Below are 22,916 nucleotides of genomic sequence, written 5' to 3' on the forward strand. Positions count from 1 at the left end.
GTGCATGTCAAGGATGCATCCCCACATCATTACATCGCAAATAAACCCTGGACAGTCAGCCCTGAGCACGTACGGACCTGCCGAGGGGTAGACAAAGTTTGGCTGGCGCCGACCGCCTGCCATGTAGTCGGCCAGCATCTGCGGATGGTACTCCAGCGTTTCGCGGTAGATGAGATCCCGGACCTCATCTACGTTCAGCTTGCGCCGTTCAAACTCGAATGCGAGCTTGCTCACTGGCTGTGCACTGGGCTCGCGACTGGGCTGGCTCAACCCATGGAAGTATGGGTCGGCCAGGGCCTCCTCTGCAAAGGGTACCGAGGATGAAGCGGTGCCAAAATGAGGCCTGCTCACAGCAACACCGATAAAGTATACCTGAGTCCTCCTCATTCGTCTGAATCAGGTAGGCTCCATTTACTTGGAAGCTACGCTCACAAAGCCATGCTGCTCTTCGATCCTCCCAAAACACACCTGAGGTGGGTCTCTCGGCGGGATCAAAAGCCAGCAAGCGCCTGAGCAGCTTAAGAGCCCCTTTGTCAGCCTTCGGGAAGTAAGCCTCAAACGACGTGCCGGGCTTCTTCCGCATGTTGAGCAAGAATCTTCGGGCCTTCTCATTGCGCACCTAAACTCCAAGGAAAGGATGGGTAGGTGCATGAGCAAGCGGGAGCCCTCAGTATGACCCCGGGTGCTAATACCAACAGCAGAGGGATGGGCATGCCCACCTCGGTCGAAGCCCGAGTCCCCTGCCCGATTTTCCATTCGAACCAACAGCTGCATCGAGGAAACGGAGATCCCACCTTTGCAATGACTTCCTGGGCAGGAGTGCCCAGCAGGTCAGTGATCAGCTCCAGCTGGTGAACCACATTCCTGCCTGGGAAGAGGGGCTTTCCCAGGAGAATCTCTGCAAAGATGCAACCAATACTCCAAATGTCGATGGCAGGCGTGTACTTTGTGAAGAAGGAGCCGCAGAGCTCGGGTGCACGGTACCACCGAGTCGCCACATAGTCTGTCCAGAAGACGGTCTGTGGCATGTCGTTGAAGGCTGGTCGCGCCAGTCCAAAATCGCAGATCTTCAGCTTGCAGTCCGAGTTTGCCAGGATGTTCTTGGGCTTGAGGTCGCGATGAAAGACTTTAGCTACACCGTGGGGGTAGGGGATAGGGTCGCACCGTTTTCAAAGCAGGAAGACACCACCGACACACCGTGGGGGCAAGTCGGGCCCTGCCGCCATCCAAAATTTCCCAACACACTTACCGCTATGTATGTACTTAAGACCTCGCAGCATTTGGTAAAGGAAGAACTGGTGGTGCTCTGGTGTCAAATCATCATTGGCTTTTATCACCTGTGCAGATGAGACTGGAATGCCTCAGCCACAAACCAGCTGGCGCACACCCCTGCCAGAAGAACTGAAGCAGGCCCCCCCATGCCCCTGTCACATCTTGCTTTCCCACCTCGCCCCAGCCAAGGTCCTCTCACACAGAATGTTCACATACCTGATGGAGGTCGGTCTCCATCAACTCAAACACGACGTATATGTCCTTGAAGTCGTGCATGGAGGGTGGCAGCATGATGTGTTTGATCTCCACAATGTCTGCAGCACCGGGGGAGGCAAGGGGTCAGGATGGGAGGTACAGAGTGCTTCTGAGACCAGGGGACAGCTGCTACAAGCGCTGGAATCTAATCTCTAGTGGAAATACGCACCTGGATGTCTCAGCAGGCGGAGTAACTTAATCTCTCGCAGAATGCGGGTGGCATCCGACACGTGATCGAAGACATTTGTGATCTTCTTAATGGCCACCTTCTCGCCTGCATGACCAATGGAAGGGAATATATCGTGCAAACATTACACAGAAGTAAGTCTGGGGAGGATAGACCACAGCCAGACGACTTGCCTGTGAACTGGTCGACTGCACTCGCCACAATGCCATAGCTGCCCTTCCCTATCACTTCCGTGATCTTGTACCGCTGTGACTCCGTGGCCTCCGCGAAGAAGTCTTTCTGCTCCATCTGTGCCATCTGCATTCGTGTATGGATGAATTTGAGGAGCGACGGGCACAATTCCCCCATCATGCCTCTCAGTCCCACAGGAAGGAAAAGGATCTGTGCCCCTGGCGAGCCTTACCCGATGACCTGCCACACCCGAAGAATACCAAGCCCTTGAGCTATGGTTTGGATGCAAATATTCGAGTACAGATCCGGGTCAGATGGGAACCCCGAGCCCGGACGTTGCAGGGCGTGGGTCCAGAGTGACAGTTCCACGGAGATGGTCCCTCCCGGCTACTGGATGTCTGTCGACCCTGCCAGAACAGCCAGATCAGTTGTGCATGTCTTTCCGGCCGGTTAAATGGGGCCACAGCCGGTTGGATGTGCCGTACTGAGACTGGGAGGGTTCCGGCACGGAGCCACCCACAGAGCAATCCTGCTCAAACCTTAGTCCAGGGGTGGTTTGCAGGGACCAGATGCACCAGCTCTGGGAGAGTGAGGCCTTTCGATGTGATGCGGGTGTCGAGTCGCTGGTGCGTCTTGGTCTGCTCCCTAGCACGGGCGTTCCGTCGTTTGTGCACGGTGCTCCCGGGATTGGCAAAAACAATAAGACCCTTGCCACGCCAAAAAAATATCTGAGCATATGCGACCTGTTACATCATGCACATTCTTAATTGAACCTCAACCCGAGCTCGAGCGGGGTATATCTGGTTTCAAGGAGTGCTCGCCAGCTGGGTCGTGCTCCTCCTGCCTGCAATGTGCACCCAGGTGTGCAGCGCCACGGGCATTATCTCCACTCGGTTGCAGACTCAAGTCCGAATGCTACGTCCTTGACGTGTCACCTATTCCGATGCGCTGAATCCCTTGTGTTGGGTCTGAGGTGGGTGAGATCCCACCGCCTCGTACCGCAATCTCGAGCACTGACACTCGACATGCACCCTCTCCCATATTGCAGCACGTCGACCTTGCCGAGACGCACCAAGAGCTTGCTCAAGAGGCGAGGCTCTTGAGCAAGTACAACGGGCTGGCCCCTAAGAGGGCTCTCCTACAGCAGCGGAAGTCCAGCAAGCACTTTGATTCCGCTGATTGGGCGCTGTCCAAGAGCTTGACGGCGAACACAGGTGTGAGCTCAGACCTTGAGTCCCTGCCCCCAAAACGATGGGAGCCCCGGACTCCCATGCTCCAGCGGCGTAGCTCAAAGCTGAGTGTAGCTTCGTCGTAATGGCTGCTCTTGGGAAGTTTTTCCTCACAGTCCAGCCCATATCTCTCCAGTGATCCCACCGTTATACCTCACAGCATGTGAACCATGACCCTTTTGCCAGCACCGTGTAGTGTGGCAGCTTGGCATACCAAATAGTGCATATTGCCCTTTTCCTGAGCCATCCATAGATGGTCTGTAAGATACCTTCCGCAGTCAGCAAGTTCAGGCAGTTGAGTGCAGGGACCAGTGGGGTCGAGACTCTTCTCCGGGGGAATGAAGGCAAGAGGCAGCGCTCTGTTGGTTCTCAGAGTGCATGGCGTGCGCCGTCCGCCGGTGTACATGGGAGTCTCCTGGACAGCCTTGCAGGTTGTCCGCAGCCCCACCGACTATGAAATGGTTCAGTCGAGCTGGGTTGCTTAGGTGCTGCGGATCTAGTTGTTCAGCGCGATGTTGTCCTGCAAACGCCAGCGATGTGCAGCCATGTCTCTTTCACGGCATGTGCGCTTGGAAGAGGGCGCGAGAAGTACTCCCGGCCATTGTTGGGATTCGGTGTGGGACCTCGCCTTGGGACATTGATCACGATGATAAAACCCAACGGCGTCCTCATCAATTAAAGCTCCTTGGAATGTACTCTGTGCGGCAGAGGCTCCCCCTCGTGATGATCTCGGGCATGCCCAACCTGCATCCTCCACAGCCCTAAGCATCCTCACGAGATGTCGGCGTCTGCCTCTCAAGATTTACCAGGAGAGCGCGATCGGCACTCTGAGTCTCAATTAGGTCGTGGGAGGGCCAAATATGAAAAGCAGCTGAACCAGAATGCTGCCGAATTCAGTCCTGCAGGTACTCGGCCTTGTGCTCTTGGCAAGGTGTGCTTGTGAAGCTGGCCCCATTATATGTCCCAGGCACCACCGCTACCACCCTTGTTGCCAGGGTCTGCTCCAGTGGAAATAAACAGAGGAGCCAGAGTACCTGACAAGGTGATGAGATGTCCATCACGCTCGTGTTCACCTTGACTGGTGATGATGACATCGAGCTGCTGAATAGGTAGATGGATGATGAGGATATTCAGTCACCTTAACAGGAGTCGATCCCCTACCTGTACTCGCAGGCCCAGGGCAAACAGTCTGACGCATGGAAAAGGTCAAGTGGGTTGTCCCCCGGAAGCCCGCATCTGACCACGGGCAAGGCTGTTGCCTCGCTTCTGAAGTTTCAGTATGCTCCACGGCCACAGGTGATGCCTTTTCTCAGGGAGTAGTGGTTCTCCGGCTTGAGATGGTGAGAAGGATTTCGAAGGGTACATACTCCTTCCGCATGACAGCTTTGCATTGCTCAGACCCCCTTTCTCTCTTGATGGAAGATCTCCCAGATTAGTCGGCCACGGCAGCTTCCAGCTCCAAATCGATCGACAAGGAGGGCAGCCTATGCGGCACATGTGAACCACAGGTACGATGGAGCCTTGGACTGGCTCTCCTGTGCCTGCGGATTTTAAGCCAAGCCAAGTTATGAGTGCCAAGCTGCCATGTTTGTCCTTGTCACGTCCCACCTTTCCCCACAAGAAGGTTTCTAATATCTGATGTGGTGCTGCCCCACCTCTCAAATTGGGATCTGGACTTGGATACGCTGTGGGCAGATGTCGTTCAGGTTGGTGTGACTGTTGTGGACTGAGTTTGCGGCACATGCATTGTCCTTGGCCATTTCTGAGTCACAGTGTCCGGGAGCTCATGCGCACCACTATTAGGTCGAGGTCTTGACGAGCGAAGACTTGGTGTGCCCAATCACGCTGGAGATGCCAGTGTGCCCCCAGATCACGCCATGCGGCCATGTCTTCAGCTGTCATGCCATCGTCCAGGTGAGGGGGGCCACGCTTCGTGATGAAGTGGCATGCGGTGCCAATCAAGCTCACCAGCCCCGCAGTGATGATCTTGCGTGGATGTTCTCGTCATGTGTCTATTGGACCATAGTTCCTGTCCTTTCCTTAACTTTGGGTCGCCTCTTCTCCATGCAGCACATGGGAGGGATTAACGAGGGCCCCGCCACCTTCCGGTGTCCACTGTGCTTCAGTCTCATTAAGAAGCTCGACCTGCGAAGTGCATCCATCCGCCGCGTTGCGGCGTTCCAGGTGAGACCTTTGAGAGCGACTGTGCCAGCCATAGACACGGTATGTATCCACAGCGTGAGGGTCCCGCCCATTCAAGGTCTCTTCTCAAAATTGGTATCTTCTTTTGCAGGTGGGCAAGGACATGCACATGGTGAGACGCTCCCCATCTCCAGCCAAAGGGGATGTATCTCGAAACTTCTTCAGTGAAGCAGCCAATGGTTCACAAGAGCTTCATGTCTCAGTGGAGTCTACCGCAAAGATGCAGCCCCCAGTTGCTACCCGCAATTGGGCGAGCATGCCAAGGACTGGGAGTGCCAGCTTCGAGGCTCGTTTACCATCGTGCCATGCATTTGAAAGGTTTACTACAGTGTCCGATCCTCTGCCGCTGTTTCAGCAGCAAGCCGCGGCATTGTGCCGAATGGCGTGTCAGGTGTGAGGCAAGCCTGGTGGTGCATGTCAAGGTCTGCTTGTCGAGGAGATCCCATGACAAACTGTGTGAGCTGCTCATCGACAAACATGCCATCCACCCTCCCTCCCTGCAATGGTTGTCCAAGGCTGAGGCCGAAGGTGGCTTGGAAGCTGCTTTTACTGCCCCATTCATCCGCCAGTCTGCTACATTTGTCAGTCAGCAGGCTGCCCAATGGTATGAGCATCAGAGCATCCGAAAGCATACTTTTGACGGCGCTATCTCTCAAGCGGATGCTGCTGCAGCCAAGAAACTCGGAGCCCAGGCCGCTCGTCAAGTGGATCAGGTGCGGGGGCAAGGGCGAGGTGAGGTGACAGACAATGCACCAACTTTGCATCTCTTTCCAGGGTTGTCAGCAATGTCCCTGTCTGATAATTCGCAGGCAGGAGCATCTGTCACGGGAGCAACAGTGGTTGCCACTCGCCTGCAGCAGCAGTTTCCTTCTCTTCCCTCGGAGGCGTCCCAGCAAGAGACCCTGTATGGAAGGAGCGATGCATCACGACAGGATCCTGGCACGGAAGCATCAGGATCAGCAGCTGCCGAGAGCAGCCCAAGACCTGACGGCAATGAGCAAACAGACACGGCGGGCGTGGAGTCGCTGGTCGCCGGCAGCACTGCATTGCATGCAAGCTTCCAGTCGGATGGTAGGTTGCCATAGGGTTGAACGAAGTTCCAGCCTGACAGACTGGTGAAATCCTCGTTTTATTTGTAAAATGTAGGTGACCGCAGTGAGGTCAACCCCAATGTCCTGCCTGCAAACTCTGCATCAACCACACAAAAAATAACCTCCTGCCCTCCCATCGCAGATGGTCAATGGGTGTTTCTGAGCCCTGTCAACATGCGCATGCTGTTGCACGAAGCGGAGGCCACAGCCACGCCTCTTCCCACCGGCCTGCATGGCCGACTCCTGGAATTGGAGTACATCACGCAGACAGAGGCGTCCCGTAGGCGGTACAGAGCACTCTCCCATCTCCCGCTTGGAGGTCAGTGCGTCGTGGGGGTAAACCCACGGTCACTCTCTGGCCTGGTCGGAAGTCTGGGCCTGCATATAAAACTCACCTCAGGGCACAAACCTCCATCTCACTCACCCCTCCCGCAGCAACATTTCGGCTGTGTGAGCTGGACCTCAGTGATTGCTGTTCCGCAGACACTTTGGATGCATTCTCAGAAGGCCTTAAGCTCCGCGCTGCTCGGAGGGCACGGCTCGCAAAACAGGCCGCTCATCAGTCGCGTCGGGATACCATGGCTGCTACCGAGGCTGCCGCCAGAGCAGCCTACCCCGTGCCACAAGCTGCTCCGCCTATAGAGGAGTGGGGGGGCGAGCCAAAGCTGTGGATCGACCCAGGTGCTATCGTGACATCTGCGACGGTGGCACAGGGAGGAGTATCCTATGCTCGCCTGACCCGAGAAGGATTTACGGCGTCTGGACCAGAGCTGTCATCGGCACGTTCGCCGGGGGCCAGTGTCCCATCTGTGCCAAGCCCTCAAGGAGCCTGGGCCAAAAGGCAAGCGACGCCGGGGGCACAACAAGAGGGAACACGAGTGACTTGGTCGGCCTCCCACCCGCCTCACAGCAAGCAAGCAAGCGGCGGGAAGGGGAAGAAGACGGTCGTGTACACAACTCAGCAACGAAAGTACTGATGTGGTTGCGTGTCACTATGTCTCGCGTGCTTGCTTTCCAGGAAGTTTCTGGACTTCTCCATATAGCTGGCCTCCATGGACCCTCGAGATGTGCATGTACAGAATGTGAGTATAAGGTATGTAATGTCATGATCAGACTGTATAATATAAAGGGAGCTTTATGAGATCACAGACAGTCAGTGCTCAGGTGGCAACACCGTGTAGCTGTGAGAACGTCCTCTTGACAGCTCTAGGGTTGGTCGTGCCCGCGGCGGCCCCGAAGGGGTGCACCACAGAGATGTCTGGGGTCAGTTCAGCAATGTCGTTAGGGTTTGCTTTCGTGACGGAGAGAACTCCTCTATGCGCCTTGCGTGCTCGTGCATGTCTTAGAACCTCCTGTGGAGCCCGTGTCACGGTATGCTGAGCCTGCTGCTGTGTGAGACCAAGCAAACCTCCAAGATTTACGACATCCACAGGCCGCCTGTATGAGGGGAGGGAGCGATGCGAAGGGATTGTCGCAAAAACGCGCCTTCCTCAAGGACTCTGATACCAAAGAATGCAGAACAGGACATATAAAGTCAGGACGTCTCACCTGAGATCGAGTACAGTTCTGGCTCCACTGCTGAGAAGGATGCCCCTCCCCCGGGTCTCGCGAACCAGAGCCGCAACATTAGAGATGAATTGCTTTCGAGTGGTTGAATCCCGCAAGAGCGCCGAGTAGCATACCTTTGAAAACGCACAGATGAGAGTATGGGAGGCAATGGGCGGACTGAGAAGCCCAACGAAAATCTCCTGAAGCTGCATCTATGGGACTCACCTCAAAATACACTCCACGAGCCATGGCAGCCGCGATGGTACTGGGTTTGAACCGGTATGCCAATCGCTTGGTGAGATCCAGGGAGATGATGTCCACTGGCAGGCTGGTACATGCCAATGCCAGCGTCTTCTCATTCTGGGGTTGTATGGCAAGGATATCATAGGTACTTGTAACAGCTTCAAAAGTACAGGCCAGCTGGGCTTGAGGCCCGTCCTCGGCTACCACCGTGAGGCGACTGAGCTGTTCGAGCTGTCCAAGAGTCCTCCCAAGCTGCAGAACTGCATTGAGAGCCGTTTTGGCCTTCGAATGGGCATTGCGAAGGCTTAAAGGGTCCATGGGCTCGAAGTGGCACCTGGAATGAAAGGGAAGAGCTCGGGTACAAAGGTTGCGTGAATGCTCCCGACGTATACACCAGCAATCACAAATACTGAGCAAATAATGCATCGAAGATCTTACTTGTGAGTGGCATCCAATGGAGCGACGACTTTGCTGCATATTGCTGCCACGCCGTAACCCAGCCGCAAGCAGGTCGCCAACCTTTCTCTTCGCGTTCCATGCTCGAGGAGGACCTCGCTGCAGCTGAGATCGCTGTATCCCGTGGCTGGTGTTTTCCTTTTTGGCATGGTGTCGCACGAGGACGTCAGTGGTCTGCGCTCTCGCTGTCCGGCTGGACAATGTGCAGAAGTCGAACAAGTAGGTTCACAGTTATTTGCATGCTGCGCATGACATGGTGCCAACCCACGCAAAGCACGAGCTGATGAGGCAATTTCTTCATCTTCGTCGCGCCACCGCAGCCTTGTCCTCCTCTGTCAATCTCTGATAGAGCAGAAGATATGGTCGGTCCGTGAACACCTGCTGGGAACTCACGCCCAGGACGTCCCCATCGTCGAATCGCAGCCACCTGTGGCAAAGCAGCAAGTGCATTCTCAGGATTTCATTGAGGACCTTTGTTGGAACTGGATCCATGGCACTTGGCCCAGCATTTTTATGCTCTGCATCCTTGCGCTCTAGATACCCTGCAACGCCACAGTCGCACCTGCCACTGGGGTGCAGCACATCCGCCGTGTAGTGCCCGGAGCTGCTCTCGGCCCCCCGGTGGCTCACGGTGGCGATCAACTTGTACAGTGCGCCATGATCACCGCTGTCTGATGTCAGCCACTGCCCCTTGATGGTGATGTATGGCTCAAAGGACACCCTTTTCCCAACCTGGAAGGCACTCGATGACGAGGAAGGGCACCGCATTCATAATTGGAGGAAGCCCTTGAGCGCATGGCAAGGAATGGCGAGACAAACGCATCCCTGCCGAGTGCAGCCCGCATAGACAGCTGAGCACCATTCCCTCACCTTATTGGCTCCGTCCCCAGCACTGCCGCCAAACTCAAAGCGCATGAGGTGCAGCGTCAGGAGGTAGGGCAGGGTCTGCAGGCGCAGGGTCTTGGTTGCACTCACTGGCTGAGAGCCGGGGAACGGCCTGTACCCCGCCACGGTCTCAGCCGCCGTGAGGTCCTCCAGGGCATCCACCACGCTCTGGATCTGGGGCAGGGGCATAGGGAAGGAGTACCGTCGTGTGTCTGGTCCAGGGGGCCCTTGCCTGCTCATAACAATGCAGGTGCTTCTGGGCACATTTCGACATGCATGGCAGATACCTCCCTGGCCGTCACCGCGGCACGCAGTGCCTGCTGTCCGTCCACCCACCCACCCACCCACCCGTCTCACCCCCGGCCTGAGGATGTGCAGGCCCAGCGCGCAGAAGGGCTGCAGCGTGACGGAGGCTGGCGCACCACTGGCCGCGACGAATGAGGCTATCCGCCCCTGGAACAGGGCCGTGGCGGGGCTGGCCCCTCCCATGACGCCAGACTCCCCGCGCCGCACGTTCCTCTTGCCGCTCCGTGTCAGCCACTCCTCCCCGTCGTCCTCCCCGCGCGCCGAGCCGCCGGGCTGCGCCTCGCACCGGGACCAGCCCCGCGTCTCCGCCAGCGCAGACAGCTCGGCATGCATGCTGTCCACCAGGAAGGTCAGGAACTCCTGGGCATCCTGCTGCTCCCGCCGCTGGTCGCCGCCCGTGCAGTTCAGGGGCGCGAAGACGGCCACAATGTCGGCCAGCATGCCGGGGACAAAGGGCGCGCCTCCAGCGAGCAGGGAGGCGGCGCCCGTCTCGCCCCTGGACGGGGGCTTGCCTCCGGCGGGCGGGGGCGGCGGCGCCAGCTTCCTGCCCACCAGCGTGGGCCCTGGCGGGGAGCGAGCCGACGTCCCTGGCTTCCCCTCACCTCCCAGAGGCTGCAGCTCGCCCGCCAGCTCGGCAAGGGCCGCCAGCGTGGGGTACACGCTCCTGGGCAGCGACTCGGCCCCCTCCCGAGCCAGTCCAGAGAGCAGGCTGCAGAACGCGGGGCTGGCCAGCAGCGCCTGCACCGTGGCGCTGGCGAAGCAGAGGTTGCCCGGGTTCAGCAGGCCCCGCGGCTCGTACCGCGTTGCTGCTGAGGCCACCCAGTCGCTGCTCGCAAAGAGCTGCTGCAGCCGAGTCGAGGCGGCGGGGAGCTTTGACCCGGTGGCCTGCGCAGGGTGGTCCGCGCCGGCGTCCGAGGGCGTCGGCCCTGTGCGCTCGATTGCAGGCGCAGCGGCCTCGTGGCCCGGCTCAGCCTCTACAGGTACAGTTCGCGGGGTCGTCGCCTCCCCTGCAGGCCTGCTGCTCTGCTCGTTCCCCGCCCCAGGCGCTGGTGCGGCCTGGTGCGGCGTGGGCTGAGCTGCGGCGCACGTGGTGGCATGAGAGGAGGGCCGGGGCCTCGCCCTACCGGGCCGGCGTCCAGCGGCAGCAGCGAGCTCGGCCCACGATTTGGGAGGCCCTTGCTGCACCACAGGAGGATGGCTGCCGGGACCAAGCTGTGGGGTTGGATCGTCAGAGCTTCCTGCAGCACCAGACGCGGCCCGGGATGCAGTGATGGGCTCAGCACCTTCCGCTGCTCGAGGTTCCTTGGCCGCTCCATCCTCCTCAGAGCCAGGCCCAACAATTGCTGCATCCGCCGCTGGTGGTCCAGTTGATGACGCCGCACGAGGGGAGTCGATGGCCGCATCCATTGGCGGAGGCTGTGACGAGGCTGGTCCTTCCTGGGGCGCCCCGTTTTTGGGTGCCGTACCGGCCCCAGTCGCTGCACGCTCTGGGTGGGCCCCAGGCAGGATGGGCTGTGACGCCGGGGCCGCAGCTCCGCCCCCCTTCACAGCTCCCGAACCTGGCCCACGGTGCCTGCCGGTGGCGGAAGGGCCTGCCAACGCACGTGCAAAGGGTGGCGGGGGCGTGTATGAGACGACCATGGGGTACAGTCCGTGTGGAGGCGCACCCCCCAGCTGGGGGTGAATCAAGCCTGCAAAGTGGTGTGGGATGCCCATGATTATGCAGGAAGATGCAAGACACACACTTGAGTGAGCACCGCCCCCGCTTGCACAGTCTCATTCGCACCAGGAACCGGGTGGTGGGGATCCCAGGGCAGGACACCTGGGGGCGGCGGAATGAACGCCACCGGCCCTGGAACAATGGGCAGGTTGTACATAGGAGGTGGACCTGCAGAGACACGCAGTGAAGCCAGACGGTCAGGTGAGCTGGAAGTGTGCAATTGCACATCAAGGCCAGTGGGAAGTGGGATCTGGGATGGCCGGGCATGAAAGTGGTACACTACTAGCACAAACACCGTGCATCTCTGGTGGGAGTCTCTTACCGCATCTACACACCTGGGTAGAGGATAGCCGGCGCACCGGCATGCTGGCAATGGGAAGGGGCGCCAGGGCCCACAGGGCCTTGGTACACAAACCCAGCTGGTCCAACAGCTGCACCCCTTCCAGCGTTCGGTGAGCTTCCACCGCTCACATGCCAGGCTGGAGGAGGAGGGCGAGGTGGGTAGGTAGGATCATTGCTGTTCATCGTGGCAAGGGAGGCCGGAGGTGGGGCCATGGGTGGCACAGGGCTCTTTGCTGGCTGGTCGTTGTTAGGTTGGGCGAGATACTCTCGAGGCCCTCGCGCCTGGGATGTTTCCTCTTGCTGGTGCAAAGAGGGCGCAGCACCATGAGAATCCAGGCTTTCATCATGGCTGTCCACTCCCACTTGAGCGAGATGCAACATTGCCGTCTGCTGCACCACTGCTCCAAGCTGGCCAGAATCTGGTCCCTTAGGCTCAGTTGCCCTGTCAGCATCTGCAGCCTTGGGCTCAGCCAGGGGTGCGGGCAACGCAGGCTTTGCAGGCTGTGCTGGTGCAGCTTCTGCGGCAACAGGGCCCGTCGCAGCCCCTCCTGACAGGAGGGAAGCCCATGACGTTGGCGTGCAGGTGGGGTCAGCCCTTACGCCTCCTTTCAAAGCGCTCAGGGAGGTAGGAGAGAGTGACGGCCTCTCTCCGCTGCCGCCAAGCACTCCCGCAGGAGTTTGGCAAGGCCTGCCGCTGCCTGGCAGTGTGCCCAGGCTCCGCATGGGGCTTGAGGCGGAATCCTGGCCTGGGACGGGGATGCAGTCGCCGTCCCTGGGCGACGCAAGCCCTGCGGATTGGTCGGAGCCTGATGCCCGCGGACTGAGCACAGCCGCCCAGCTCCCATGGCCTGGAGGTGAGGAGGAGGGGCCAGCATGCTGGGCCCCTCTGACCCCAGGTCTCACGGCCAGGGCTTGTGCGTTCAGGACAGGCACCGGGTGGTGGCGGCCAGGTGGTCCATCTCGAGCTGTGGTCCCCCTAGGCGCCGTGAATGGAGCAGCCTCCCGTATCCCCCTTCCCGAGCTTCGACCGCGACCGCCACCACGTGCACGCCGTGGCTCCTCGCTCACACGGCCCAGAGACTGCCATGTGTCAGGGAGGAGTCGCTCTCATCCTTCGCCCGTCACATGTGAATGGGTGACCGCGAAGCAGGGTCCCGGTGCACCCTGTTCTCACCAGGATAGTATGTCACTCCCATCACACCTGGCGCGATGCCGCCTGCTTGCGTCCTTTGGAGTTTTGCTGGATCCAGCCGAATCCTTGATCGGGCTCCTCCGTCATGCGAGTCTGGGTCGCGCTCGCCCTACTACAGACATCCGCACTTGATAATATACCGAGGAGGATACTGAGGAGCGTCCCGCGAGGCTTGGATCATAGAATCGAAGGGTCGTTCATGCATCAAGGCCTGGGCGCGCCTGCTTTAGGCATGGCGACCTAAAGTGTCACTGGAGTGGGCAAGGGCCGTCTGCCCACGTGGCTGGCTGCATGCAATCGTCAAGACTTGCGGAAGTCCACCTCATACTTCTAGGGAGTAACTTACATAATGCATTAATAAAATCCCAACAACCACCTCTAAGATAGTACCTCTCTGCGATCGCGCTCCTCGTGGGGACCGCCTGGCGCGAGCCGGGACGAGATGTCGGGGACTGCAGGGCCCCTCATCCTGTCCAGTCCCGCATCCAGGCGTCTGCGCCTCCTTCACTGTGCCGAGGCTGGAAACGCCGATGAGGTTGCTCCTTTCCCGGGCTTGGACCCCTCCACCTCCTGGACGCTGGCTGTGGCGGACATGGCCGTCCTGGGAGCTGGGGTTTCAGAGGACTCTCCCAGCGCAGATCCTGGTGGTGGACCCACCCAGGACCCCACCATCGCAGTGGGTCTGGCCGTCGAAACGATGATCCGGCTTCAGGTACCTCTGCTGGGTCGCAGGAGGTCCCCTGCATCCACGGACGCTGGACTCTGCCCCCGTCCTCCTGCTTTGCGACCTTTCTCCTCCCACCTCCACTCCCCACACCTGCCTCCAGATTCCTGCGGGAGCACTGGTGGAGCTGAGTTCCGTATATGCACAGGATGGCCCCCCGGGCGAGCGCCCCGAGCACCACCTGGGTCGCGTCATGGCGCTGGGCCCCGGCAGCGCTGCCGCCCCCGACACGGCCTACATGCAACCCCTCCTGGCCCACAATCTGGGTGCAGCACTGGACACGAGCCTCCTCCTGTGCCCCTCAGGCGCCCGCCCCAACGTGCGTATTGCCCGGTCGCCGCTGGACGCGGTGCCGGCTGCGGCCTCCGTCTCGCTCGCCCCCGTGGCCGTCCCGGCCTCCGACGTGCTGACGCTGCACGGGGAGCGGCCGGGGGAGGAGGGCGGGGCGCCCGACGACGGCGCCGACGACGACGGCGCCGATGTCGTGGCCCTGCTGCAGGCCCACTTCCTGGCGGCCCCCCGCGTCGTGGCACGCGGCGACCTGCTGGCCCTGCCGCGAGCCCGCGCCCCGGAGCCCGGGCTGCTGCTGGACGCGCTGCACGGGCGGGCCGCGGTGCCGGGTGAGGAGGGGAGGCCCCGGGCCGGTGGCGCACCCATCCTGCTCCGGGTGACGGCTGTGCAGCCAGGCCCCGGCCCAGCGCTCTTCGTCCCCGGCACCACCGAGTCTGTCCTGGAGGGGAGCGCCAGGTCCTCCGCGCCCCCCAGCGTGCTGGGGTTTCCCAGGTTGCAGGAGGGCGCCCCCCTGGCCCCCGCCGCGGCCGAGCTGGCGCGGCTGCTGGCCGGCGTGGCGCACCCGGGGTCCAGGCGCACGCCGCTGCGCCTGGCGGCGCTGCTGCACGGCCCGCCCGGCGCCGGTCGGCGCAGCGCGTGCCTCCGCGCGGCCGCCGCGGCGGGGTTCCATGCCCTCCAGGTCAGCGCGCACAGCATCCGCTCCCCCGACATCCCCGAGGACAAGGCGCTGGAGGCGCTGCGCTCCGCCTTCACCATGGCCACTGCCTTTGCGCCCGTGCTGCTGCTGCTGCGGGACGTCGATGCGCTGGGCGCCGCGGGGGAGGCCGGCGGCTTCGCGGCGCGCGCGGGCGCCGCGCTCGCCGAGTGCGTGCGGCGGCACGCCACGGCCGACCACCCTGTGGTCCTCTGCGCTGCGGCGGAGCGCCCCGATGCGCTGGCACCGCCGCTCCGGCGCTGCTTCACGCACGAGCTGGAGGTGGCGGTGCCCGACGCGGGCGGGCGCGCCGCCGAGCTGGCGTGCGCGCTGGGCGGCCTGCGGCCGGGGCTGGCGCCGGAGGTGCTGCAGCACGTGGGCCAGCACACCGCGGGGCTGACGCAGCGGGAGCTACGCGCCGTGGCTGCCGGCGCGGCCGTCGACGCCCTGGCCGACCGCCTGCCCGTGCAGGCCGTCCTGAATGGGCGCACGACGACCTCGGCGAAGGGAGTTGGTGTGGCGAGCACAACTGCAGAACAGCCCCAGCTTGCCGGGGCCGAGGCCCGCGGCGACAATCAGTCCCTGGACATCACGCGAGAGGCGCTGCAGCGCGCCGTCGAGCGGGTCCGGACCATGGCTGCCTCGGATGTAGGGGCGCCTAAGATCCCCTCGGTGAAGTGGGAGGATGTGGGGGGCCTGGAGGACGTGAAGAGAGCCATCCTGGACACAGGTGGGGCAGCTGGGGAATGGTTCAAGGGAGGAAGATGGTGAAACAAGAAAAGTGCATGGCATCACAATGCCCTTCAATGCTGTGTTTGAGCATTGCATGCCGCTCTCATTTGGTGACTCCTGGCCTTCTGCTCAAAGACAAGTCACTGATGTCTGCCTCCCATCGAAATGCCAGTGGAGCTGCCGCTCAAGCACCCCGAGCTGTTTTCCGGGGGTTTGCGGAGACGGTCTGGCGTTCTCTTGTATGGGCCTCCAGGTAGATATCAGTTTGCCTTGCAGGCAGTGTATGCCGTATGTGATGCGTTAGATGGTGTCATGAAGGCACTTCCCGAGCTCGTGATCGAGTGCACAGCATTCGAAAAGCCAGGTGCACTCACCCGCCACCAGCACCGCATGCCACTCCTTCAGGCACGGGCAAGACTCTGCTGGCCAAGGCTGTGGCAACAGAGTGCTCCATCAATTTTCTCTCTGTCAAGGGCCCAGAGCTGGTCAACATGTATGTCGGAGAGAGCGAGCGTCAAGTCCGACAGGTGAAGCACTCTCGCTGATAATGTTTTGTCCAGGGGTTCTTGCACTGCCCTCTCTGAATCGACTGGAACGGGCCCTTGACCATCCTCCTGCTTCCTTTGGCAGGTGTTTGAGCGTGCCAAGCGAGCGAGACCGTGTGTTGTCTTCTTTGATGAGCTGGACAGTCTCGCACCTGCCAGAGGAAAGGGCAGCGACTCTGGGGGTGTGATGGATCGTGTGGTGGCGCAGCTTCTCGCAGAGATTGATAGTGCTCAGGTGCCGTAGCGTCGAAGGCTCCTGTGTCTGGGCCTTCCTTTGGGCATGAGGAGGAAGGGCTGCTGCATGCATAGGGTGCTGGTTAGAGTTGCCATACACTCTGGCTTTGCTGATGGACGATCACGTCGGCGGGGTTGACGAGCCACATTCTCCGGCCCAGTGCCCTGATCTTGAAGTCTCCACTCTATCCCTCTCGCAGGGAGGTTCAGGAGAGGGTGATATCTTCCTGATAGGAGCAACAAATCGCCCCGACCTCTTGGATGCTGCGCTGCTGCGACCAGGGAGACTGGACAAACTCCTCTATGTTGGCATTGCTCGTATGTTGGGATGTTAGGGGGGTGGGGTTGAGGCTGCCTACGATAGATTTTGGTGTTCTGAAGTGGCTTGCCCGAGAGGCAAGCTTGCTTCCCCTTGCATTCTCCATCAACCCAGCATTCTGCGTGGGTTTCCCTTACATTTTCCTTTTGCCCCCACACTGCCCAACAGCTGAGCCGTCTTCCAAGCAAAAGGTGCTGGAAGCCCTCTCCAGAAAATTCACGATGGATGCAGACGTGGACCTTGCAGCTGTCGCTGAGGCCTGCCCCCCGCAGTTCACGGGCGCTGACATGTATGCGCTGTGCTCGGATGCGTGGATGACAGCGTTCAAGCAGCACATCTCTCAGCTTGGAGGCTTGCCGGCTGGTGGGAATGGCAATGCGTCGGCCATCATGGTCCGACAGGCAGACTTCCTGCAGGCAGCCACCACGCTCCAGCCCAGTTTGGGCGAGGATGAGATTGCCAAGTATGAAGCTCTCAGAGACCAGTACGAAGGCGGAGCTGCTCGGCACTGACAGCTCAAAGTGTGTGCCTTGCTGCATGGACCATGCTAGGATGTCAAGTTGCACCTGCAATTTACTCAGGTGCACACTAGCCACATAAACAACTAGTTACTTGCCCCACAGAGCTTAGGTCAGAAACAAGTCTGAGAAAGTTGCAATACAAACAGTCGCAGAGGATTCCAGCACATCTGCCGCTCTCCATCAGTTTCAAATACACAAGCAAGGAGGTCACTGTACACTCATCTAGGGCCTCTGTGATTCCGCACGGCTCATCTTTTGATTGGACTCTTATGCACACTCATCGATTCACTCCACTGCATATGTGATGGAGACGGTGGCTTGGACCTGCAGCGTCCCTAGCTCCACTGGAGTCTCTGTATCTTTGGCGTTCCTTGCCATTGCGCCTGTGGTGCATGAGGAAGATGATGCTCTGCATGAACCAAAGGCCTGCAGATGACTCTTTGCAGTCAACTTCAGCAACTACAAGCGATACAGCCCACTTCACCCGCCTCATCCCCTCTCAGCCTAGTGTTCAACTCTCACCAGCTGCTGCATACGCAATTGGCATGGCTGGCGTCGAGTTGCTGTCCTCAATCCGCTGTGGGCGGCCCAAGGTGACTTCGGCGGCTGAGGCGAGTAGCCGGGCGGTGTCGCGTGCATCGCTCACTGCGGCACGGCGGGCTGCATCCAGGGCTGCCTTCCTTGCGGTGGGGCTGAGCGAGAGCGTCACGCTGGTGATTTGCAGGGCGTTGCCGCCGGCACGCACCGCGCTGTCGATTACGCTGGAGAGAAGGTCGCTGCTCAAGTCGCGCACGGTGACCTGCAGAAATTACAAGGGGAAGAGCATGGAATTCGGACAGATGCATACTTTCAGAGCTCCGTGCGCCCCTGTGGCTGAGGGCCCGCTGCGTGCTCCTCATGCTGCAGTGGGGTCAATCATTGCAAATATAATACTCTTATACCAGTGCCTCTACCTGGAGGTTCTGAGAGAATGTGTACCCGGTGATGGTGCTCTCTCCTGTCTGGGAGTTGTACACCTGGGGACAATGGAAAAGTGGAGGTGCAGCATGAACGACATGGCAGAGACATGAGACACCTTGAAGAGGACAGGGAGGGTTGTTCCTTGTATATCAGAAGACCTTCGAAAGCTCACCATCTGGGGGTTGACATTGATGTCGGTGGTCTTAATGTCGGAGGTTCGATTTATGCCCGAGATTCCACGAATGGAGGTCAGCGTCGCTTTGGTGAGTTCCGCCGCCCGCTCTCGCGCATCTGAGGCCGTATCGTTGGTGCTGGATACTGAAAGAGACACTGTGGCCATGTTGGGCTCGGCGGATACCTGGCCCTGGCCCACGACGAACAGCGTGCCATTGCTTTCCGCCCGGCTCATAGACAGCCCCATGAGAGTGAGGGATGCAAACAGAACGATGCCGGCGCCGCGTGTCACAGACATTGTTGGATTTGATTCACAAATAAGCCGGCATGTGCTGCTCTTGGGACAGAAGGGGTTGCCGGCATTTTGAAACGCGTTTGTTCGCAGTGTCGTACGCTCCGGTACTTTCAATAAGTGGGAGAAGAAGGGGCGATATCCCGACATGGATCAAGCTGTACACCCCCTGACCGGTGCATCACGTCTCATGACAGGACATTACACCACAATGCTGAAGTTCAAAGTGCCATTCAGGTCTCGGGAATACAAAAGTAGACAGGTGCCATGGGAAGGCGGCACCTTGCGAGTATCGTCATGCATGGTCGTCGCTTCATCGTCAGGCATGGGAGCAGGATCTTCATACAAGCAAACACCCAGCGCTGGGTGTGATCGTGTGCAATGCAGCCGGCTCGAATATGGGAGATTCGCCCCTCCAGGATCCGCTCCTCCGAGCGAGCCAGTCTCAGTGGGGCACAAGGACGCCGCCCGCTGCCGGGCGGCTGCGGCCTCCCGGAGGGGATGGGCACCCGGCCTCACAGCGCATCCAGCAGCCTCAGTCTCAGCGCGCGGAGCTCCGCGGCCTTGCCAGATGCGGCCGCCTCCGCCTGCAGGCTCCGCTGGCTGAAGGCCTGGCCGTTGGCCCGGGTCCACTGCATGCACTGCTGCACCTGCCCCGCCATCTTCTCCACCTGGCCCAGATTAGCCCGGATGCGCTGCTGGATCAGCATCTCGCTCATCAGATTGCCCACCAGCACGTCCAGGAAGATGCCGGCGGTGCACGACTTGACCAGGGCTGGCTCCACATATGGCAGTGTGGGCAGGCCCTCATGCACGCGCAGGATCTCGGCGCCGGCCTGGGCCACCATGTCATTGGCGCGGCGCACGTTGCCCATCTGCACGGCCTCGCCCAGCAGGCCCTCGCGCCGCATGGGGCCGCCGAACTCGCGGCGACGGAATCCGATGTCCTGTGCGCAGTGAGAGGGGGTCCCACTGGGGAGGGGCCGCGGCACATCGCAACCCAAAGAGCATGGCGCCTGGTCGACCCACGAGCGCCATGAGGCCTGGGGCTTGCGGGCTTGCTCCAACTTGGGCGAGGCCCATTGCACATCTCAGGCACCTCCCGGCCATATGGACAGGCCAGCCGCTTGCCCCACGCAGTGGGCCCCTCGCACCTGGACCATCTCCACGCGACCGACCATCTGAGCGGTCTTCAGCATCTTCAGGGCACCCTGCAGGTTGCCCAGTGCCCGCTGCAATCCGTTCTCCGCGGCCGTGTACTGCGCCGCCCAGCCTTTGTTCTGTGCGGCGTCCGCGCGCGCGGCCGCCTCGGCCTCCGCCAGCGCGCGCTCCGCCTCGCTGCGCGCGGCGGCAGCGTTGGCGAAGAGGGAGTCCATCTGCGTCTGCAGCTTGGCACGCAGGCTGTGCAGCAGGGCAACCTGGGGGTGCACAGGGATGGCAGGTGGGCTGGGAATGGGAAATTCTGTGGTCCTCAATCAAGGCAAGAGGAATACTCATGCTTGACGTCCAGTACTGTGACGGCTGAGCATCATGTGTTTCAGGAAGGTTCAGGGAGAGACATGTGCCAGTGCGTTGAAGGTTCGATTCCGGTCTGCGTCGCCCTCCCATTGTACGCACCTGCCCCGAGGCCTCCGCCTCGGCAGCCTGGGCAACACTGAGCCGCTGCTGGGCAGCCTTCTGCTCCGCATTAGCAGCCTCCAGGGCTGCCTTGACGGTTTCGGCCTTGGATTGAAGCTCCTTCTTCTTCTCCTCCTTCTTTGCCTTGGAAGCAAACAGGGCTCCGGGAGCCCAATCGCCCGCATGCTCTAAATCGTGAGTGGCTTGGGCGAGCTGGGTCTGCAGGTTTGCAACCTCCTGGGACGCCCTGGTGAGGGCTGCGCTGGCATTCTCAGACGCTTGTGAGGCTTGGCTCTGCCGGCCTTCCACCTTTAGGGTGAGTGCACAAGGGGAGCAAGGTCATTGACAGGTCTCAATCAGGCATGCCAGGAAGGGCATCACAGTGGTACGGAAATGGGTGTAAAGTAGGATCACGCCATGGCATCCTCAAAGAGCCGCAGCCACGATCAGCATGGGCATTTTCCAATGCACAGAAGATCGAAGAGCACCAAACCCTCCGATTCTCACCTGCGCGTTTTCTAGGCGCTCAATCTGGGAGCGAGTGTCCCTTGCCTGCTGGGCCAGCGCGCCTCCGCTAGCCGACTGCGCAGAGGCTCCAGGGATGGGAAGTGTGCCATCTGCGGCTTGAACCATGACCGGGGGTGCGGCAGCTGCAGCCATGTCGGGGTTTGGGTATAGTGTACGGAAAGGCTAGTTTCGGCAGAGGGGCACGTGACAGGCCAGGGTTGGGTCCACAACACCTTCAACAGCAGGCCTGAGTGTGAAGTATAATGTCTTTTAAGAGATTTTATGTCTGGTTTCGTCAGCAGGTGTCATGTATAGGGCTTGTGTGCACCGCGTTGGCACCCCGCAGGTTCCGGGGGATCCGGAAATTGCGCTTCGATCTTGTTCCCTGGATCGAATTCCACCTTCATCAGAAGCTGGCATCATCTCGCCGCTCACTCCCACAGGACAGTTCAGGTGCAGTTCTTAAAAAGGTCACTATAAAGACGCAGTGCTTCAATGTTGATGAGTAAGCAGGCAGGCGGAGAATATAGTTCACACACAGCTCCTTGGGCACCAAGGGAGTGACCGAGGAGTAGGCATCAATGTCCCCAGCAACCCGCACCTCAGTTCGCAGGGAGGAGGCTGAGCCTCAGCGCCTCCAGCTCCGCGGTCTTGGCGGCCAGGGTGCTCAGAGCAGCCGCCTCCCTCCCCCTGAAGGCGTCGGCATTCGCCTTGGTCCAGCCCGCGCACTGGCTCACCTGCCCCTCCATCCTCTCCACCTCCCGCAGGCTGCCCACGATGCGGGACTGGGACAGCACCTGCGTGGCCAGGCTGCTCACCAGCATGTTTGCGAAGATGCCCGCCGAGGCGTTGCGCAGCAGTGCCGGCTCCACGTAGGGCAGCGTGGGCAGCGCGGCATGCACGCGCAGGATCTCGTTGGCCGCCTGCGAGACCATGCCGTTGGCCCGGCGCACCTGCACCATCTGGATCACGTCGCCGGTGATGGGGCCGCCTCGGGAGGTCCCCGTGCGACGACGCCGGCGGACGTCCTGCACGGCACGGGAGGGGTGAGTGGGGGGCTTGAGGCATCACAGGGCCGCAGTCCCAGGACGATTGTGCCGGGCCGCACGAGGGGCATACAGTAGACTCAGGTCTCCAGGAAGACCGGGCCCATGCCAGGCGTGGCAGCCAGATCAGCCGGCCGCAGAGGTCCCTCCAGAGAAGTGCAACACAGGGACACACGGCTATCGTGCTGACTCATGAGCGGAAGGGCAGCATCACGTGCTTCCTCATGCACCGCACCTGGACCAAGCCCACGGTGCCGACCCGGCGTGCCCCACTGAGGCTCTGGAGGGCCGCCTGCAGCAGGCTCAGGGCCCTCCTGAGCCCGGCATCGGCGGTGGCGTACTGCGCCGCCCAGCCAGCGTTCTGGGCGGCATCGGCGCGGGCGGCGGCGATGGCTGCAGACAGGGAGGCCATGCCCGGATGGGCTGCAAATGAGGGCGACTGGGAGATGGCCTCCAGCAGGCTGGCTCGTCTGGCACGCAGGCTCTGCAGCAAGGCAGCCTGCGGGCGGGAGGGCAAGGGGTTGATGACCTCCGACCTATCACGAGTCTTCCTTCATCTCTCTGCGGGCACAGGCCAGACCTCGGGAGACGACTTTGCCAGCAGGCTCAGGCGAAATGCCCGGGTTCTCAGCAGAATTCTCTGCCGCATTCCCTCATGATGCGAGTAGATCCCGCCGCACTCTTCCCCTCATTCAAGCCCAGGCACGGTGATCCTGGGAGACCAATATACCAATACAAGCATAGAGCGTTCTCACCTGTCCATTCAGCTGCGCTTCCTCGCTCTGAGCATGAGCCAGGCTAGACTGCATGTCCGCCACCACACCCTCAGCCTGCCTCACGGTAGCGTTGGCGGCGTCCAGCGCCGCCTGCCCGGCCTGTGCTCGGCCCTCCTTCTTCGCACTGGAGGCAAACCAGTTGCTTGGACGTAGTCCTGAGTCCAGGCTCTGCAGGTCTTTCTGCGCCTTAGCCTGAGTGACGCGAGCTTGGCTGAGAGAGGCCTGGGCACTGGTCAGCTGCTGCTGCATGCTCATGCTCTGCTGGGCAGCGGCTGACCTCCGGCCCTCAAGCTATGCCATGGGGTGGGGGGTGGGGGTCTCTGAGGGGCCGGCCCCTGGTAGGGTTTTAGACATGCAATGCGTGGTGATGTGGGGGCCGAAAACG

General features: G+C 60.6%; 7 protein-coding genes across 7 annotated transcripts in view; 2 read left to right on the plus strand and 5 right to left on the minus strand.

Moving 5' to 3' along the window:
- The window catches only part of F751_2658 (Mitogen-activated protein kinase 17), a gene marked incomplete at both ends in the record, with an annotated part of 3,861 nt that extends 1,859 nt beyond the window's left edge, over window positions 1-2,002 (minus strand). Inside the window, 7 exons of the mRNA XM_011401070.1 lie at window positions 78-302; window positions 469-619; window positions 795-1,132; window positions 1,250-1,337; window positions 1,489-1,586; window positions 1,697-1,801; window positions 1,909-2,002. Coding sequence (XP_011399372.1) covers window positions 78-302; window positions 469-619; window positions 795-1,132; window positions 1,250-1,337; window positions 1,489-1,586; window positions 1,697-1,801; window positions 1,909-2,002 — 1,099 coding nt within the window. The remainder of the gene's footprint in view (window positions 1-77; window positions 303-468; window positions 620-794; window positions 1,133-1,249; window positions 1,338-1,488; window positions 1,587-1,696; window positions 1,802-1,908) is intronic.
- Window positions 2,003-6,639: 4,637 nt separating this feature from the next.
- On the plus strand, window positions 6,640-7,049 carry F751_2659 (hypothetical protein; the record flags this gene model as incomplete). The annotated part of the gene is made up of 2 exons (XM_011401071.1): window positions 6,640-6,726; window positions 6,843-7,049. The coding sequence occupies 2 exons, from the start codon at window positions 6,640-6,642 to the stop codon at window positions 7,047-7,049; spliced, it is 294 nt and encodes a 97-aa protein (XP_011399373.1).
- A 1,902-nt stretch (window positions 7,050-8,951) lies between these two features.
- F751_2660 (Ubiquitin carboxyl-terminal hydrolase 24) lies at window positions 8,952-11,161 on the minus strand (the record flags this gene model as incomplete). The annotated part of the gene is made up of 6 exons (XM_011401072.1): window positions 8,952-9,081; window positions 9,217-9,386; window positions 9,525-9,713; window positions 9,897-10,306; window positions 10,448-10,685; window positions 10,970-11,161. The coding sequence occupies 6 exons, from the start codon at window positions 11,159-11,161 to the stop codon at window positions 8,952-8,954; spliced, it is 1,329 nt and encodes a 442-aa protein (XP_011399374.1).
- A 2,635-nt stretch (window positions 11,162-13,796) lies between these two features.
- F751_2661 (Peroxisome biogenesis protein 6) lies at window positions 13,797-17,150 on the plus strand (the record flags this gene model as incomplete). The annotated part of the gene is made up of 6 exons (XM_011401073.1): window positions 13,797-13,811; window positions 13,927-14,910; window positions 15,181-15,538; window positions 15,946-16,067; window positions 16,520-16,637; window positions 16,807-17,150. 6 exons carry the CDS (start codon window positions 13,797-13,799, stop codon window positions 17,148-17,150), a joined length of 1,941 nt encoding a protein of 646 aa, XP_011399375.1.
- A 294-nt stretch (window positions 17,151-17,444) lies between these two features.
- On the minus strand, window positions 17,445-18,540 carry F751_2662 (26 kDa periplasmic immunogenic protein; the record flags this gene model as incomplete). Its single annotated transcript, XM_011401074.1, has 4 exons — window positions 17,445-17,542; window positions 17,682-17,958; window positions 18,113-18,175; window positions 18,292-18,540. 4 exons carry the CDS (start codon window positions 18,538-18,540, stop codon window positions 17,445-17,447), a joined length of 687 nt encoding a protein of 228 aa, XP_011399376.1.
- A 560-nt stretch (window positions 18,541-19,100) lies between these two features.
- F751_2663 (hypothetical protein) lies at window positions 19,101-20,862 on the minus strand (the record flags this gene model as incomplete). The annotated part of the gene is made up of 4 exons (XM_011401075.1): window positions 19,101-19,532; window positions 19,740-20,003; window positions 20,203-20,388; window positions 20,710-20,862. 4 exons carry the CDS (start codon window positions 20,860-20,862, stop codon window positions 19,101-19,103), a joined length of 1,035 nt encoding a protein of 344 aa, XP_011399377.1.
- Window positions 20,863-21,311: 449 nt separating this feature from the next.
- On the minus strand, window positions 21,312-22,780 carry F751_2664 (hypothetical protein; the record flags this gene model as incomplete). Its single annotated transcript, XM_011401076.1, has 3 exons — window positions 21,312-21,737; window positions 21,991-22,254; window positions 22,511-22,780. The coding sequence occupies 3 exons, from the start codon at window positions 22,778-22,780 to the stop codon at window positions 21,312-21,314; spliced, it is 960 nt and encodes a 319-aa protein (XP_011399378.1).
- Between the last annotated feature and the right edge of the window lie 136 nt (window positions 22,781-22,916).

Source organism: Auxenochlorella protothecoides (assembly GCF_000733215.1).
Source record: "Auxenochlorella protothecoides strain 0710 unplaced genomic scaffold scaffold25, whole genome shotgun sequence".
In the NCBI taxonomy this organism is placed as follows: domain Eukaryota; kingdom Viridiplantae; phylum Chlorophyta; class Trebouxiophyceae; order Chlorellales; family Chlorellaceae; genus Auxenochlorella; species Auxenochlorella protothecoides.